The sequence below is a fragment of the Brachionichthys hirsutus genome, chromosome 4 (assembly GCF_040956055.1).
Source record: "Brachionichthys hirsutus isolate HB-005 chromosome 4, CSIRO-AGI_Bhir_v1, whole genome shotgun sequence".
In the NCBI taxonomy this organism is placed as follows: Eukaryota; Metazoa; Chordata; class Actinopteri; order Lophiiformes; family Brachionichthyidae; genus Brachionichthys; species Brachionichthys hirsutus.
This window is the reverse complement of record NC_090900.1, coordinates 16,671,015-16,686,339: the sequence shown is the minus strand read 5'-3', so window position 1 is coordinate 16,686,339 and position 15,325 is coordinate 16,671,015. Positions and strand designations below refer to the sequence as shown.

Here is a 15,325-nt window from a genome sequence, read left to right as displayed (position 1 = left end):
CGTCAAGTGCTTTGTGCCCGTCAGGCGGGAGCCTCGGCCATGTAGGCTTCCTGCTGCGGAGTACTGAATGACGTCATGGGCACGGGGGGGGGGGGGGGGGGTCAGAGACCAGCAGCCCGTGTTTGGGACCGGGGCGGGGCTGGGCCGGTCAGGTCCTACCGGAGGCACGCCGTCCCCCGGTACACTGAGAGGAGTGAGGCACGCCGTCCTCCGGTACACTGAGAGGAGTGAGGCACGCCGTCCTCCGGTACTCTGAGAGGAGTGAGGCACGCCGTCCTCCGGTACGCTGAGAGGAGTGAGGCACGCCGTCCTCCGGTACACTCTGAGAGGAGTGAGGCACGCTGTCCTCCGGGACACTGAGAGGAGTGAGACGTCTCACACTTTACGCTCGGGGTTCTTGACGTGAGTTCTTTGCACACAGAGACAATCAGGGCTTGTTAGAAAGATCTGAAGCTGTAGTTTAACCAGCAGCAAACAGCAAGTCACTAACTTTAACCACTGACTAGTAGTGGTGCTGAGAGGACGGGATGCTATTTGGGACTAGCGTGAACGAAAGCAGTACTGTGTCCACAGGTAAGCTGCCAGTCAACTGCACTTCCTGTTTAAGCACAGGAAGGTCCCGCCTCTGCCGTTGTGCTAATTAGGACATGCAGGGTCAGAGTTCATGATGAAATGTCTCTCGCTGGCTTTACCGCCCCCCCGACCTCTGCAACGGAGGCAGGGCTCGTTGACTCGTCTCCGTCCCCTCCAGACACACGGAGACGTGAACAATCGCCACCTCGCCTCCGCTGCATGTGTGGTTGTCATGGAAACACGTCGATGCTCAGCCCGTTTGTGTCTAGACGGCGAGAAGGCGCCGCCATCGACTGCGTCCTGCTGGAGTGCGGTCACACGGCAAGCGGATGAGGCGGCACGTCTTCAGGTCCTAAGCCGCTCGGACCCACAGACCCCGTCCCCGGACCTCGTGTGCTAGCTGCAGCAGGACACCAGACCAGACGGCCCGGTCCCGGGTTCCTGTTCTGGAACGTCCGTCAGACCAGTCTGGACCAGAAAGTTCAAGGACACACAAGGTCATTGAGTTCAAATCAGACGGCGCTTTTAGCGGCTCCTCGTCCACGTCCCAGCTGAGTGTCCTTCGCTTTGGGACGGGACGAAGCGTCCCAAAGTGTTTTAAACGATTCAAACGGCCTGCTGAAGCGCGTTCCCATATATCGATCTATATTAAAACCAGATTGTTGACCCCGAGTCTGACCCTCTTAAGGCGGAGCATGAGACCCACCTGTACGGATGTTTTCCTGCGAAAGACCCCCCCCCCCCCCCACAATCAGCCAATGAAAAGTCGCCTCGTTGGTACAAACATTCTTTTAATGAGACCAGTTTGTGGATTTACAAATATAAACAGGAAGCGATTACAGCACGACACCCCCCAAAACACAACACATACCGTAGGCCGGGGGCGCCGCCCATCGGCACTCTGGGACATCCAGGTCATGTGACTGAATAAATACAAACTGTACTAAAGAGGATCAATAAATAGAAATGGAATATTGACACAAACCCCGCCCAACGTGAGAACCAACGAGCTGAATCATAATTTAGCTTTTTACTGTACATTCTGTTTGATGGGGGGGGGGGGGCAGTCCGAAGGCAAGCGGGGGGACGGAAGGTGATGTTCAGCTCCCGAGACACCGAGTATAAAAATAGTCTTTAAAGATCAAAGCCAACGACACGCCGTTTCCTCCTGGTCCCGGGTCGGACCACAGGATCCGACCCGGGACCAGCTAGGTTCCGTTAGAACCTAGCTGGACTTCTGCAGCAGTTTTTCCTCTTTCAGGCGAAACGGGACGCTCACCGACATCTCGGCGATGAACCGTTCGCACGCCGTCTTCGTCACCTGCTTGCAGAAGCGAAGGTCGATCTGACAGATGCTCCCACAGCGCTTGAAAAAGTTCAGGGAATGGTCGGTGACCCGGTTACAGACTGAGGGAGACGAGGAGAAGCGGGTCAGAGAGAACCCAGGAGAGTCCGGACGCCAGGCGCCTCACCTGACAGGTTGATCTCGGTGAGGGAGTCCCTGGTGGTGGTCCCCGCGGCCGTCAGCAGGTTGACCGACTGGTCGTTGACGTGGTTGCAGTAGCTCAGGTCCAGGTTGGACAGCAGAGGCATCTGCCGGCTGATGAGACACAGGGACGTGTCCGTGATGTCCAGGCCCGCCAGACGCAGGTCCTCCACGTTCCGAAGCTTGCAGCGGTTCTCCAGCTGACCTGCCGGCCGCCACAGAAAAAACCGTTACGCAGCTCAGGATGGGGCCGCCCCCCCACCGCGCCCCTCCGTTGACCCACCTGGTCTGTTGTCCGTGGGTGGAGACAGCAGGTCCCTCATCTGTGCGTCTTTGAGTCCCTCCACCCACTGGACGTCCAGACTGCGCAGCAGAGGACAGCTGGAGGTGCAGAGCGCAGACACGGCGGCCCAGGAGCACCCGGATACCTTCAGCATGCGCAGACCTGGAACAGAGGGGGCGACACTGAGGCCCCCCGTGCTGCAGGACCACAACGAGAGGGGGGTCCGCTCCTACCTGGCAGGCGGTTGATGAGCCAGCTCAGCTGCTTCTTGGAGATGTTGGTCCAGCTGAGGTCCAGGGACAGCGGCTGGCGCCGGACGATGCCGCTCAGCATGAGGGGGCTGATGGACGTGCAGCGGTTCAGGTCCATGGTGGTCCACAGTCTCTTATCACAGCACCTGGAGACAAGACACGGCTGGGCGGTTCTGTGTGGTTCTGTGTGGTTCTGAGGTTCTGTGAGGTTCTGTGAGGTTCTCACCATCGGTTCCAGGTCTTGCAGACCCTCATACACACACACAGCTCTGGGTGTGTGTGTATGAGGGTCTGTGTGTGGTTCTGTGTGGTTCTGTGTGGTTCTGTGTGGTTCTGTGTGGTTCTGTGAGGTTCTGTGTGGTTCTGTGAGGTTCTGTGTGGTTCTGTGTGGTTCTGTGTGGTTCTGTGAGGTTCTGTGTGGTTCTGTGTGGTTCTGTGAGGTTCTGTGAGGTTCTCACCATCGGTTCCAGGTCTTGCAGACCCTCATACACACACAGCTCTGGGTGTGTGTGTGTGTATGAGGGTCTGTGTGTGGTTCTGTGTGGTTCTGTGAGGTTCTGTGTGGTTCTGTGTGGTTCTGTGAGGTTCTGTGTGGTTCTGTGTGGTTCTGTGAGGTTCTCACCATCGGTTCCAGGTCTTGCAGACCCTCATACACACACACAGCTCTGGGTGTGTGTGTGTGTATGAGGGTCTGTGTGTGGTTCTGTGTGGTTCTGTGTGGTTCTGTGTGGTTCTGTGAGGTTCTGTGTGGTTCTGTGTGGTTCTGTGAGGTTCTCACCATCGGTTCCAGGTCTTGCAGACCCTCATACACACACACAGCTCCGGGTGTGGGTGTGTGTATGAGGGTCTGTGTGTGGTTCTGTGTGGTTCTGTGAGGTTCTGTGTGGTTCTGTGTGGTTCTGTGTGGTTCTCACCATCGGTTCCAGGTCTTGCAGACCCTCATACACACACACAGCTCTGGGTGCGTGAGGTAACTGAAGATCTTCATCCACACCTCTCGCTGAATGACGTGAGTTTTGCCGTCTTTGAGAGGCAGTCTGTCGGGAGGCGGGCTTATGGGAGGGGGTCGGATTACGTGGCGCTCCATTTGGACACACTTGGGTGGGGAGTGCGGGGGCGCCGGCCGGCTGGTGGGCGTGCTCCTGTTGAAGCCCAGCGGGGTGATCTGGCTGGGGTAGAAGTGGCGCAGCTCCCAGGGGGTCCCGTTCAGCTCTCTGGACTTCAGGTGGGACCTCTGGTCCCCCATTTCCCCGTCGATGCGGAACAACCTCTTGGGTTCCTCGTTTTCCGTCTCTGGCTCCGCCTTGAGGGGCTGCCGGTTCTCGGTGGTCCGCTGGATTTCCTGGTTCAACGCTTTGCTGAGTTCCCGGCTCAGCTCCCGGTTCGGTAAACGGCGCTTGCGGCGCGCTTTGGGGCGCCGCCCCTTTTCCGGCGTCTCACTGCCGGCCTCGCTGCTGGGGCCGGCCTGAGGGGAGCTGCACTGTGATTGGTCGCTGTCTCCAACAGGCGTCTTAACGAAGGCGTTTAGGAGTTCATTCCCGGAGTCTTTCCCCCCGACTCCACCCCGGAAGCCATCGTCTTCCTCGTACACGTCTTCCTCTTCCTCTTCAGTCTTGATTTGGCGCAGCGTGGAGAAGCACGGATCCTCCGATTTCACCTGCAGGAACAAGAGGACCAGATTTGCTTCCGTTTCATTGGTGCTTGTGGAATGCTGAATGACACTAACCTTCTTCCTCCCTCCAAACTCCTCCTCTTCATCATCGTCAAACAGCTTCCTCTTCTTCCTCAGTTTGTCCTCAGGCCGGGGCCGGGGGAGGGGGCAGGGGGACAGCAGAGGGGGCTGCCTGTGCAGCGCCTCCTCGGGTCGGTACCTGGGCGTCTCGTCTCTGTCCGTCCTCCTCCGGGCCGTGGAGGACACGTCCCCCCCGTCCTCCTTGGTGGGCTTCTGCTCCCTCAGCAGGGAGCCGGGGAGGTTGGAGGCGTACTTGAAGCCGGGACCCCTTTTTTGCTTCAATGCCAGAGGGGACATAAGTTGCGAGACAACTTTATACCTTCAGCCTATCGTGACAGGGACAACCAGAATGTGTACCAGCAGCGGAGGAAGAGGAAGAGGAGGAAGAGGAAGAGGAGGCTCATCGTCACAGACTGAGGTATGTATTAACCAATGGAGAACTAACCCTAACCCTAAGAAAGAACCCAGGGGGGGGGCATGTAAACCCGGATTGAACCTGTGACCTTCTTGCTGTGAGGCAACAGCGCTAACCACTGTGCCGCCCCAATGAGCAGCAATCAGCTGTGACTGAGAGCCAATCAGAATCATGATGGATCCTTCCAGTGCCTCACAAATATTTGTACTCACTTTCCCACTTTTCCCAGCATGGCTGCATTTAGGACATTCCCAGCAGTTGGGAAGTTCATCGTTCACGACTCCCGAGGCTTCGCTCACCTGGAACGGAACAGCGGTCAGACCCAAACGGGCTCGTGTCACCAGAACCGCCGGAGCAACGGGCCGGTACCTTCAGACAGTTGGGGTGGACGATCTCGTTGCAGATGGAGCACTCCATCAGCATGAAGTTGAACTTGTCCTCGTCTTCGTCCAGCGTGTCCTCCTTCCCCGCCTCCTTGCACACCACACACACGGCGGTGTGGGGCAGGACGGGCTGCGGGACAGCAGAACATTAGACCCGGTTCGGGCTCAGAGCCTCTCCTGCGTTTGGCGCTGACGTACTGCGATGCACTGCCTCATGATGCACGACTGCTTCATGCGCCCCGGTCCCCCGAACTTCTTCATGTCCTTGCAGAAGTGACACTCCCCGCACTCGGTCCGGAGGCACGCCTCACATTTTCGGCAGCGGGTCCTCCGGCGCCTGGCTCCAGACGAGCTGCGATTGGACGGCAGCTTAACGGCCGACGACGCCATCTTGGGTTTTGGCCGGTTGGCTGCACGCTGCTGGAGGAGACGGACACGAGTTAGTTGTCCTCGAGTGGACGAGTCAAAGCGAATTCCTGTTTTTAGGTTTTTGATCACTCGGGTGAACGCATCTTAAGGGAAACGACATTTTAGGCTGTTCATGTCTACAGACTTCAAAGGATTCCTCGAGTCCTTGTGCAGCTGTTTGATCATGTGACGGATAATACCAACGAAGCATTTGATTCTTCTGAATGAAGAGAAATACGACGAAACATGTTCAGACACTGAAATGACGGATATTTATTCATACATTTGTTCGGTCTGGAAAACGTGTAAAAGCAGTAAGCTTCAAAACAAACGCCAGACGAACCCGGGACACATCGGGCCGTCCTGGGGCCTCGGGCCCAAAAACCTGGAGGCGCCAGACCTCTTAGAGCCAGCGGGCCAAATGTCATCGGAGCCATCGACTGTAGAAGCGCCATCACATGATGAACCTGTACATGTCAACAGGAAACAGGAAGCGTTTCCATTGATCCATGTACAGATCACATGTGATGCTGAAACGTTGTGGGGAGGCGGCCTGACGGGACACACGACTCCTCCGTTCTGAGTTTTACAAACACAGGATATGGTGTTATTACCCAAAGTGCACTGGACTCTGCACGGCAGGGGCATCCTCACCCCTGAGCCGTTCACGCTAGTCCCAAATAGCATCCCGTCCTCTCAGCACCACTACTAGTCAGTGGTTAAAGTTAGTGACTTGCTGTTTGCTGCTGGTTAAACTACAGCTTCAGATCTTTCTAACAAGCCCTGATTGTCTCTGTGTGCAAAGAACTCACGTCAAGAACCCCGAGCGTAAAGTGTGAGACGTCTCACCCCTCTCGGCGTACCGGAGGACGGCGTGCCTCACTCCTCTCGGCGTACCGGAGGACGGCGTGCCTCACTCCTCTCGGCGTACCGGAGGACGGCGTGCCTCACTCCTCTCGGCGTACCGGAGGACAGCCGGTAGTTTCACAGACAAACTATGTGAAACTAAAAGGACCAGGCTAAACGTGGAACAACGAGACAAAGAGAGGAAGACGAGTCCTGAATGTGTCCACTGGGACAAAGAACCATCTCAGTCTCTTCATGTCGTCTTGATTCTCCAGCACAACGGTTTGATTGTTGGCTGCTGCTAACGAAGAACAATCCATCTGACAGCGTTCCACGAGGCCTGCTAGCTGCTGCTAGCTGCTGCTAGCTGCTGCTAGCTGCTGCTAGCTGGGGCTAGCTGCTGCTAGCTGCAGGGCGTCCAACATCACACGCCTGTCAGCTCGCCTCACTAATTAGTTCCTGATCTTTACTGACACAACTGGTTTTTAACGACATATTGAAAGACTGGTTTCCTCTTTACGAATCATCAGAATAGCGACGTGCAGAACAACGTTCTTCCACTCTGTCTCACTGTCAGGCATACCGACCAAATGTGGAATAGACTTCTTCCCAATAGACAAGCGGCATAAACCAGCGGCTGCTGGAACCACAAGCGACCATCAGCTGGTCTTCACTGGACCTGCTGGTGAACAAAAACATGGCCTACATTCCGACTCGGCTCCTAGACTCCAGGGAGAGAGCCTCACCTGAGCATGGACACAAACACGCCTTCAGCCACGGGTCCAAACAGCCCCTCTGGTCCCGGGAGACCGGCACCTCCAACACCTCGTCTGTCGGCCGGCAACAAACAACCAGCAAAGGTTTCCTGCAACTCTTCAAGCCACCCAGAAGGGAAACTTGTGTCCAAACTAATCAGTTCTGAATCTTCAGAACCGACTCGAGAAGAGCCAGCTGGAACCAGGGGCCATGTCCTGGGCTGCTGACGGGTCACCGGACCCCGGACGAGCAGGCAGCAGCAGCGGGACCGTTTCATTGTTCAGCCCGCCCCTCCCCCCCCCGTCGGAACCTGCCTTTAACTTCTTAAACGAGCAGAACGGTGGGCTCGGTTTAGGAAGCAGCCAGAAGCCCGGCGTTAGCTCCAGCACCGCCGTGCCCGTGAAGCCCTAGCAGGAAGTTCGGCTAACTAGCGGGGACACCGGGGTTGCGGTTCGGGTCATGTCCGACTCTGGACCACGGCCGGAGGAAACTGCTCGACTAAAGTGTGGCCAGCACAAACTGATCAAAACAATCGGCGGTGTCCAAGGACGAGGGACGCCGGTAGCTCACACGGTGCGGCGGTCCGGTAGCGCCGCCTTCAGCCACGTCTCCGCTCAGCGAACCACGGAGGAGGACTAAACGACATATTTCTCATTCCCCCTCGGCTCGGTAGCCGGTAACACGAAGAAAGCGGAGGGACGCGCCGCTTCCGGTCGCGTCGCTAAACCAGAAAGGAATAAAGAGCGAAGCGTTCGAGCTCTGACCTGCTCCGACTCCGACTCATACTCCTCATCGTCCCCGCTCAGCGACAAGGCCATGGCTCCTCGCTCATCGCCCGCGAACACAAACTAACATGGCCGAAGCCTCGCGCTCGCGCTCGCGCTCGCTCCTCCCGCCTCTTCACGTCCCATCGCGGTGGTGCGTTCATGAAGCTGGGAAATATCCACTTCCGTTTTAGATCGCGCATCGATCCGTGGCATTCACGTCAGCATAAAAGTCGTGAATGCTGATTGTATGCGCATTTTAAAGAAAGAGAGCTCATTAGTTAGCAAAACGAGATCAAACACTAACTATGTATGAACGTAATCGCTTCACAGGAAATGCTCGATTGCCGTTAATGTTTTTGACGGAATGTAGCTCTTCACTTTAACGCAACCTCAAGGAGAACAGGAAAGAAGCTACACAGTAAACACAAGATAGTTCCCTCTTACGCGCTTCCGTCTTTGCTTTTGCTTGCCTTTGAGAGACGTTTGAGTCAAAGACTCGATTGAATTGTTCAAAGGATACTTAGATTTATTGGATCTATTAATCCACGTAACGGCTTCATGGTTTACGATCGATCGTATGGTACTGCAGCAGTTTTAAGTGTACTGTACTGTAAAATACTCAGTTTCACCTGCTGACCAGTCCGGTTTTTCCAGTATTTCTACCATCTAATGAAGTGCAGAGAAACTCTCCTCGACACGCACGTCGTTCATTTGTCCAGGGCAGTTCGGGAGGAAGCACTTTGATGCGTGTGTACAAAACAAACACGAAGCGCGTCAGCGGTTAGATCATGGTGATATAACAATGAATGAAGGCGTCATGTTCACGTCCCTTGGCGCCATCCGGTGGCAGCATGAAGAACGACGCTAATTACCTTGGCATTTGTTTGTTTGTGATTGTTTGTTTATTTATTAGGATTACGAAAAAACTCCTGGACGGATCTTGATGAATAAAAATAACGGCCTTGGTCCAAACATTGATCCCATTAAATTCTGAGAGCGATCCGGATTCCTGTCTGGACACCAAAAAAATCTGGATTTTCCCATTTATCCCCTGAATTGAGGCGTTTTCCAAAAATCTTATCTTGTAAAATCTGTATTCAATTTACTCACCAGAACTCCCAGTCATAAAGGGGTCCGATATGAACCACCATGAAACGCATCTTCTGGTTCTGATCCAGAATGAGGCCAGGAAAAAATATTACATTTTAACATTAAACCCATTTATGGGCTCAAGAATCAGTTAAAAATTAAAGCTGCGAGCAGCCTTGAGAGGTTCCTCGAACCCAGCGCACGTTGGGGTACGCGCTTATTCGCAATCCACGAATGTCAGAAACACGCGTACCCTGATGAAGTTAGTCAAGTTTGGGACCGATCGGACAATGTATGCTCCTGTTCCTGTAGGTGGCGCTGAGACTATCACCGTCAATGGCATGTACTCGAGTTCAGGTCTGGACTCTCATCCAGCGTGTGAAATTTGGAGACGGTCGGACCGCGCAAAGTGAAGCTCCAACAGCCACGCACGTCACGGCACAACATCAAAGTTCGCAAGGCCGCCACGGCAACAGCGATTGGCGAAAACACAAAAGCTTCGCAATTTAGCGTCGACAATGAGTCGAGAGGCCGTCGCCCGACTTTGAGATCCATATCTCGAAACCTCTAGGAGGAGTATCGCAAAGTTCGAGACCTATAAAATGGTAAAATGGCACATTCAAACGTGGCCTGTGACCTCATCGTTCGATCGATCAAAAATCCCTTCGCAATTTAACGTCGCGGGTACTCGGCGATCACGTCACCCGAATTTGACGCGAATCCGATAATTTCAGAGACTCATTTCAAAACACACTTTGTATGTTAACAAGCTGCTTTTTTGTGTTGGACTTTTTTTGTGAGAATGAAGTTGCATGGAATTCTGAAATATTCCAGTAAATCACAAATATTTCAAAATTGTACTAAACACGTTGGCGTTAATGTTTGATGTTGATGCTGGGACACAATGAGTGTTCAAAGAACATCAGTTCATGGAAACAGGAAAGAACACAAATCTGGGTTTCCAGAATAACGATCCGATCTCATCTAAATATAATTACTTACTGTTCAGATACATGAATTTTAATACATTTGAATGATTGCATTATCTTTGAATTGGGGTGATGATGATGATGATGAATCAATTTAATAGAATGTTAGAGCAGTACAAGTACAGTCAAACAGTAGCATGTATTGCAGTACAAGTACAGTCACACAGTAGCATGTATTACAGTACAAGTACAGTCACACAGTAGCATGTATTCCAGTACAAGTACAGTCAAACAGTAGAATGTATTACAGTACAAGTACAGTCAAACAGTAGCATGTATTACAGTACAAGTACAGTCAAACAGTAGAATGTATTACAGTACAAGTACAATCACACAGTAGCATGTATTACAGTACAAGTACAGTCACACAGTAGCATGTATTGCAGTACAAGTACAGTCAAACAGTAGAATGTATTACAGTACAAGTACAGTCACACAGTAGCATGTATTGCAGTACAAGTACAGTCAAACAGTAGAATGTATTACAGTACAAGTACAGTCACACAGTGGCATGTATTACAGTACAAGTACAGTCAAACAGTAGAATGTATTACAGTACAAGTACAGTCACACAGTGGCATGTATTACAGTACAAGTACAGTCAAACAGTAGAATGTATTACAGTACAAGTACAGTCACACAGTAGCATGTATTGCAGTACAAGTCCAGTCAAACAGTAGAATGTATTGCAGTACAAGTACAGTCACACAGTAGCATGTATTACAGTACAAGTACAGTCAAACAGTAGAATGTATTACAGTACAAGTACAGTCAAACAGTAGCATGTATTGCAGTACAAGTACAGTCAAACAGTAGCATGTATTACAGTACAAGTACAGTCACACAGTAGCGTGTATTACAGTACAAGTACAGTCACACAGTAGCATGTATTACAGTACAAGTACAGTCACACAGTAGAATGTATTACAGTACAAGTACAGTCAAACAGTAGCATGTATTACAGTACAAGTACAGTCACACAGTAGAATGTATTACAGTACGAGTACAGTCACACAGTAGAATGTATTACAGTACAAGTACAGTCACACGGTAGCATGTATTACAGTACGAGTACAGTCACACAGTAGAATGTATTACAGTACAAGTACAGTCACACAGTAGAATGTATTACAGTACAAGTACAGTCACACAGTAGCATGTATTACAGTACAAGTACAGTCACACAGTAGCATGTATTACAGTACAAGTACAGTCACACAGTAGCATGTATTACAGTACAAGTACAGTCACACAGTAGCATGTATTACAGTACAAGTACAGTCACACAGTAGAATGTATTACAGTACAAGTACAGTCACACAGTAGCATGTATTACAGTACAAGTACAGTCACACAGTAGCATGTATTACAGTACAAGTACAGTCACACAGTAGAATGTATTACAGTACAAGTACAGTCACACAGTAGCATGTATTACAGTACAAGTACAGTCACACAGTAGAATGTATTACCCTCTCTGTCACTGCCTCCTCCAAATATCAATTTTATTCTCCCAGATCCGGATCATGATCTGGTGGTATAGTAGTATAGTAACAGCAGTAGTGGTATAGTAGTATAGCAGTAGTATTACAGTAGCAGCCAGTAGTAATAGCTGGAGTGTGTGGCGTGTCCTCTGCGCCGCGGCCACCGGGGGGCGCTGCGCGGCCCTCTGACAGCGTTGGATTGTGGGTATATCGTGTTTCCTCACAGAGTCAGCTGTTCCATAAACTTTCCTCCCCCCCTCTGCTGCGGGACGTGACGCAGAAACTCCTGCGTTCCGTTCTCGCGCGTTTCCTCCCGTCGGTTCTTCCGTCCGGCTCGTTTCACGCTCGGCCGAACTTCGGTGAAACTCGGAACAAGTTCGGGAATGAGCGTGAGCGAGCACTCGATGCAGGCTCTGTCCTGGAGGAAGCTCTACCTGAGCCGGGCCAAGCTGAAAGCCACCAGCCGCACCTCGGCGCTGCTCTCGGGCTTCGCGATGGTGAGCGGGTCGCTGCTGCGCAGGCCGCTTCAACTCACCGGGGGCGTTAATAACGCGTTAATAACGCGTTAATAACGGTTCATAGAGGCGTCATAGGGCTGGCCTGGCGTCCTCTTCCGTCCGGCAGCGTTTGCGGCCCCGCCATTTTTATTCACGTGCATGATTTTACTTTTCAGCGCAGAAAGTAACGCCAGAGTAACGCCAGAGTAACGCCATCATTCCATTCAAGGATAAACGTCCATGTTTGTGCTCTAAAAGTAGAAATCCAGCCGCGGCATTAATAGCACGCCGGCGTGGGCGGAGCCCGGCGTGGGCTTCCTGTTCGAGAAACGCCCCACGCTAACGCCTTTGTCCTGGGCTTTGCAGGTCGCCATGGTGGAGGTGCAGCTGGAGCGGGACTACAGGTACCCCCCGGGGCTGCTGATCGCCTTCAGCGCCTGCACCACCGTCCTGGTGGCGGTGCACCTGTTTGCGCTCATGATCAGCACCTGCATCCTCCCGAACCTGGAGGCCGTCAGCAACGTCCACAACCTGAACTCGGTGAACGAGTCTCCCCACGAGCGCATGCACCGGCACATCGAGCTGGCCTGGGCCTTCTCCACGGTCATCGGCACGCTGCTGTTCCTGACCGAGGTGATGCTCCTGTGCTGGGTCAAGTTCTTACCCCTGAAGAGCCTGGAAGAGAACAACGGCACCATCAGCTCGGGCCAGGCCGCCGCCATCGCTTCCACCTGCATCATGGTGCCCTTCGGACTGGTTTTCATCGTGTTCGCCGTCCACTTTTACCGCACGTTGGTCAGTCACAAGACAGACCGGCAGATCCGGGAGCTGGAGCAGGTGATCCGGCTCCAGAACCAGCTGGACCACCGGGCTGAGAGCGACGACTTGAAGGCCGCCGTCCTTTTCCCTTGATTAGAACCGCCCATCGTAGCCTCAGACACGCCCCACGCTGCTTCCTGTGTTGGGGGGGGGGGGGGGGGGGGGGCACAGGTCTCTCCTGGTGCACCTTTGGATGCATGTACACACACACCTATTCTTTATACTGTATGTGAGGACTTTCAATCATCTTCTGTGCGATAACAGAGTATTTAAACGCTACCTGGGAAATACCTGCTTCTTCTGATTGGTTAAATATTTGACTATAGAAATGTTGTTGTCATTTTAGTGCAACAAGAGCAGAAATAAGGACCGCAGGTGACCTGAGAGCAACCAGTAACCCGACACCGTGGTCACTAGTCTGACCAATCAAACGGGTTCTGTGTCAAAGGTCTGCCTCAGAGACAGGAAACAGATGCAGATCAGCCTCCCCCGGTCGCCGTGGGGACAGCATCAGCTGTTTTCGGATGCTGCTGTGACGATGGCCGCCTCGTGCCAAATCGTGGCTTGATTCCCGTTTCGCTCGCAGACGAGTTTGCAGCTTCTGGAATCAAGTTTGTTCGTTAGAAACCTAAATGTGACGTCACACATGAATCCACCCAGTGACTCTGAAACGGCATTATCTCACCTGCCTGCAGGGGGCAGTGTCACATCTCTGCCCTGCGCTTTGACTGGCCCCCCATCAAGTTGTCTATTACTGGTTTTTCTGTTTTTATTGATATGTGATTATTTTTCAGAATATTGATTTTTAACCTACGGTAGTTCAATGTCCAGAATCTTCAGCCTCCTACCCAGAATGCCATTGTGGAATCATCTTCAGCTCTCATTGGTGGAGGCATTTGCTAATATGATTTGAGGAAGCCACGCCTCCTTTTAATAGCCATTGCAGTGAAATCTGCAGTGGGACCCGTTTGTAGTTCAGGAGGTTCATGGACATATCCTGTTCTCAGCTGGTCACATGACACTTTGTCACGCCCTCTAGTGTTTGTCACCCAACCTCCACCTGACCTCCACCCGACCTTCACCCAGCCTCCACCTGACCTCCACCTGACCTCCACCTGACCTTCACCCAGCCTCCACCTGACCTCCACCTGACCTCCACCTGACCTCCACCTGACCTCCACCTGACCTCCACCCGACCTTCACCCAGCCTCCACCTGACCTCCACCTGACCTCCACCTGACCTTCACCCAGCCTCCACCTGACCTCCACCTGACCTCCACCTGACCTCCACCTGACCTCCACCTGACCTTCACCCAGCCTCCACCTGACCTCCACCTGACCTCCACCTGACCTCCACCCGACCTCCACCTGACCTCCACCAGACCTTCACCTGACCTCCACCCAGCCTCCACCTGACCTCCACCCGACCTTCACCCCCAGCCTCCACCTGACCTCCACCTGACCTCCACCCGACCTCCACCTGACCTCCACCTGACCTCCACCCGACCTCCACCTGACCTCCACCCGACCTCCACCTGACCTCCACCTGACCTCCACCTGACCTCCACCCGACCTCCACCTGACCTCCACCTGACCTTCACCCAGCCTCCACCTGACCTCCACCCGACCTCCACCTGACCTCCACCTGACCTTCACCCAGCCTCCACCCGACCTCCACCTGACCTCCACCTGACCTCCACCTGACCTCCACCCAACCTCCACCTGACCTCCACCTGACCTTCACCCAGCCTCCACCCGACCTCCACCCGACCTCCACCCGACCTCCACCCGACCTCCACTTCACGTTGAAGTCATTGTGTACAAGAAAACCAAAGAGCAGACAAATGAAAGTTGGACGTTGACTTGATACGACTGCTGCCGTCGGAGGCCTAGAACGCAAAAAATAAATACGTTCAGGCGTGTTCTGGGGTGGAGGGGCGTGGTCTGCTGTGGATGGGCGTGGTCTGCTGTGCAGGTGACCTGCCTCGTTTGTGGTTTTTGTGTGGAATCTGATTAACTTGTCGTGTTTTCTTGTTGTTCTCTGCTGTTTATCTCAAATTATGGGATGTGGATTCTCTGTGTGTGGAAATAAATATTTCATTGATACAGAAACCTTTATTAAATCATTCGAGTGTGTATTGTCTGTTTATGGTTTGAACCTTGGTCTGCTGCGTGGAGTGGGCGGAGTCTGCAGGTCACGGAGCGTCATCAGTCACTGTCGGTTTATAAAACATCTGAAACGTTTTCGTGCTTCTGAAATGATTTCTGCTATAAATATGAAGCTGGGAGGGATGCTGTAACACGCCCCCCCCCCCCCCCCCCCTCAAGGGGCGTGTCGGCTCAGGGTTCGGGGGGATTAACACACCTTGATAAATACCCCCCCGCCGCTGTCGTTCGCGGTTCTCCCTGTTCTTTGTAGAAACGGGTTCATTTTCCAGACAACAGTCCGAAGAAGGCTCGAAAGTCTGGCGGAGGATATTGGTGTTCCTCCGCCCCCTTCGGATCTATATGCGGTGTCCGCCCCGGCGGAGGAATCTCCTCCACCCG

General features: G+C 53.0%; 2 protein-coding genes across 2 annotated transcripts; one reads left to right on the top strand and one right to left on the bottom strand.

The window, feature by feature from the left end:
- Nucleotides 1-1,346: 1,346 nt before the first annotated feature.
- kdm2ba (lysine (K)-specific demethylase 2Ba) lies at nt 1,347-7,960 on the bottom strand. Its single transcript, XM_068760878.1, has 10 exons — nt 7,898-7,960; nt 5,322-5,543; nt 5,110-5,253; nt 4,932-5,039; nt 4,320-4,601; nt 3,508-4,250; nt 2,576-2,739; nt 2,343-2,504; nt 2,046-2,264; nt 1,347-1,980 (listed from the first exon to the last, which is right to left on the bottom strand). The coding sequence occupies exons 1-10, from the start codon at nt 7,949-7,951 to the stop codon at nt 1,799-1,801; spliced, it is 2,280 nt and encodes a 759-aa protein (XP_068616979.1). The 5' UTR covers nt 7,952-7,960; the 3' UTR covers nt 1,347-1,798.
- A 3,839-nt stretch (nt 7,961-11,799) lies between these two features.
- Nucleotides 11,800-12,899, top strand: LOC137918317 (calcium release-activated calcium channel protein 1-like). The gene is made up of 2 exons (XM_068761088.1): nt 11,800-11,959; nt 12,326-12,899. The coding sequence occupies exons 1-2, from the start codon at nt 11,846-11,848 to the stop codon at nt 12,869-12,871; spliced, it is 660 nt and encodes a 219-aa protein (XP_068617189.1). The 5' UTR covers nt 11,800-11,845; the 3' UTR covers nt 12,872-12,899.
- The last annotated feature ends 2,426 nt before the right edge of the window (nt 12,900-15,325 follow it).

Bases quoted from the DNA above. Each gene is read 5' to 3' on its own strand.
- LOC137918317 (XM_068761088.1), top strand. From the start codon at position 11,846: ATGAGCGTGAGCGAGCACTCGATGCAGGCTCTGTCCTGGAGGAAGCTC. The intron at 11,960-12,325 runs GTGAGCGGGTCG...TGGGCTTTGCAG, and splicing joins TGCTCTCGGGCTTCGCGATG to GTCGCCATGGTGGAGGTGCA.
- kdm2ba (XM_068760878.1), bottom strand. From the start codon at position 7,951: ATGGCCTTGTCGCTGAGCGGGGACGATGAGGAGTATGAGTCGGAGTCG. The intron at 2,505-2,575 runs GTAGGAGCGGAC...CCTCTGTTCCAG, and splicing joins GCTCATCAACCGCCTGCCAG to GTCTGCGCATGCTGAAGGTA. The intron at 2,265-2,342 runs GTGGGTCAACGG...GGCGGCCGGCAG, and splicing joins ACCCACGGACAACAGACCAG to GTCAGCTGGAGAACCGCTGC.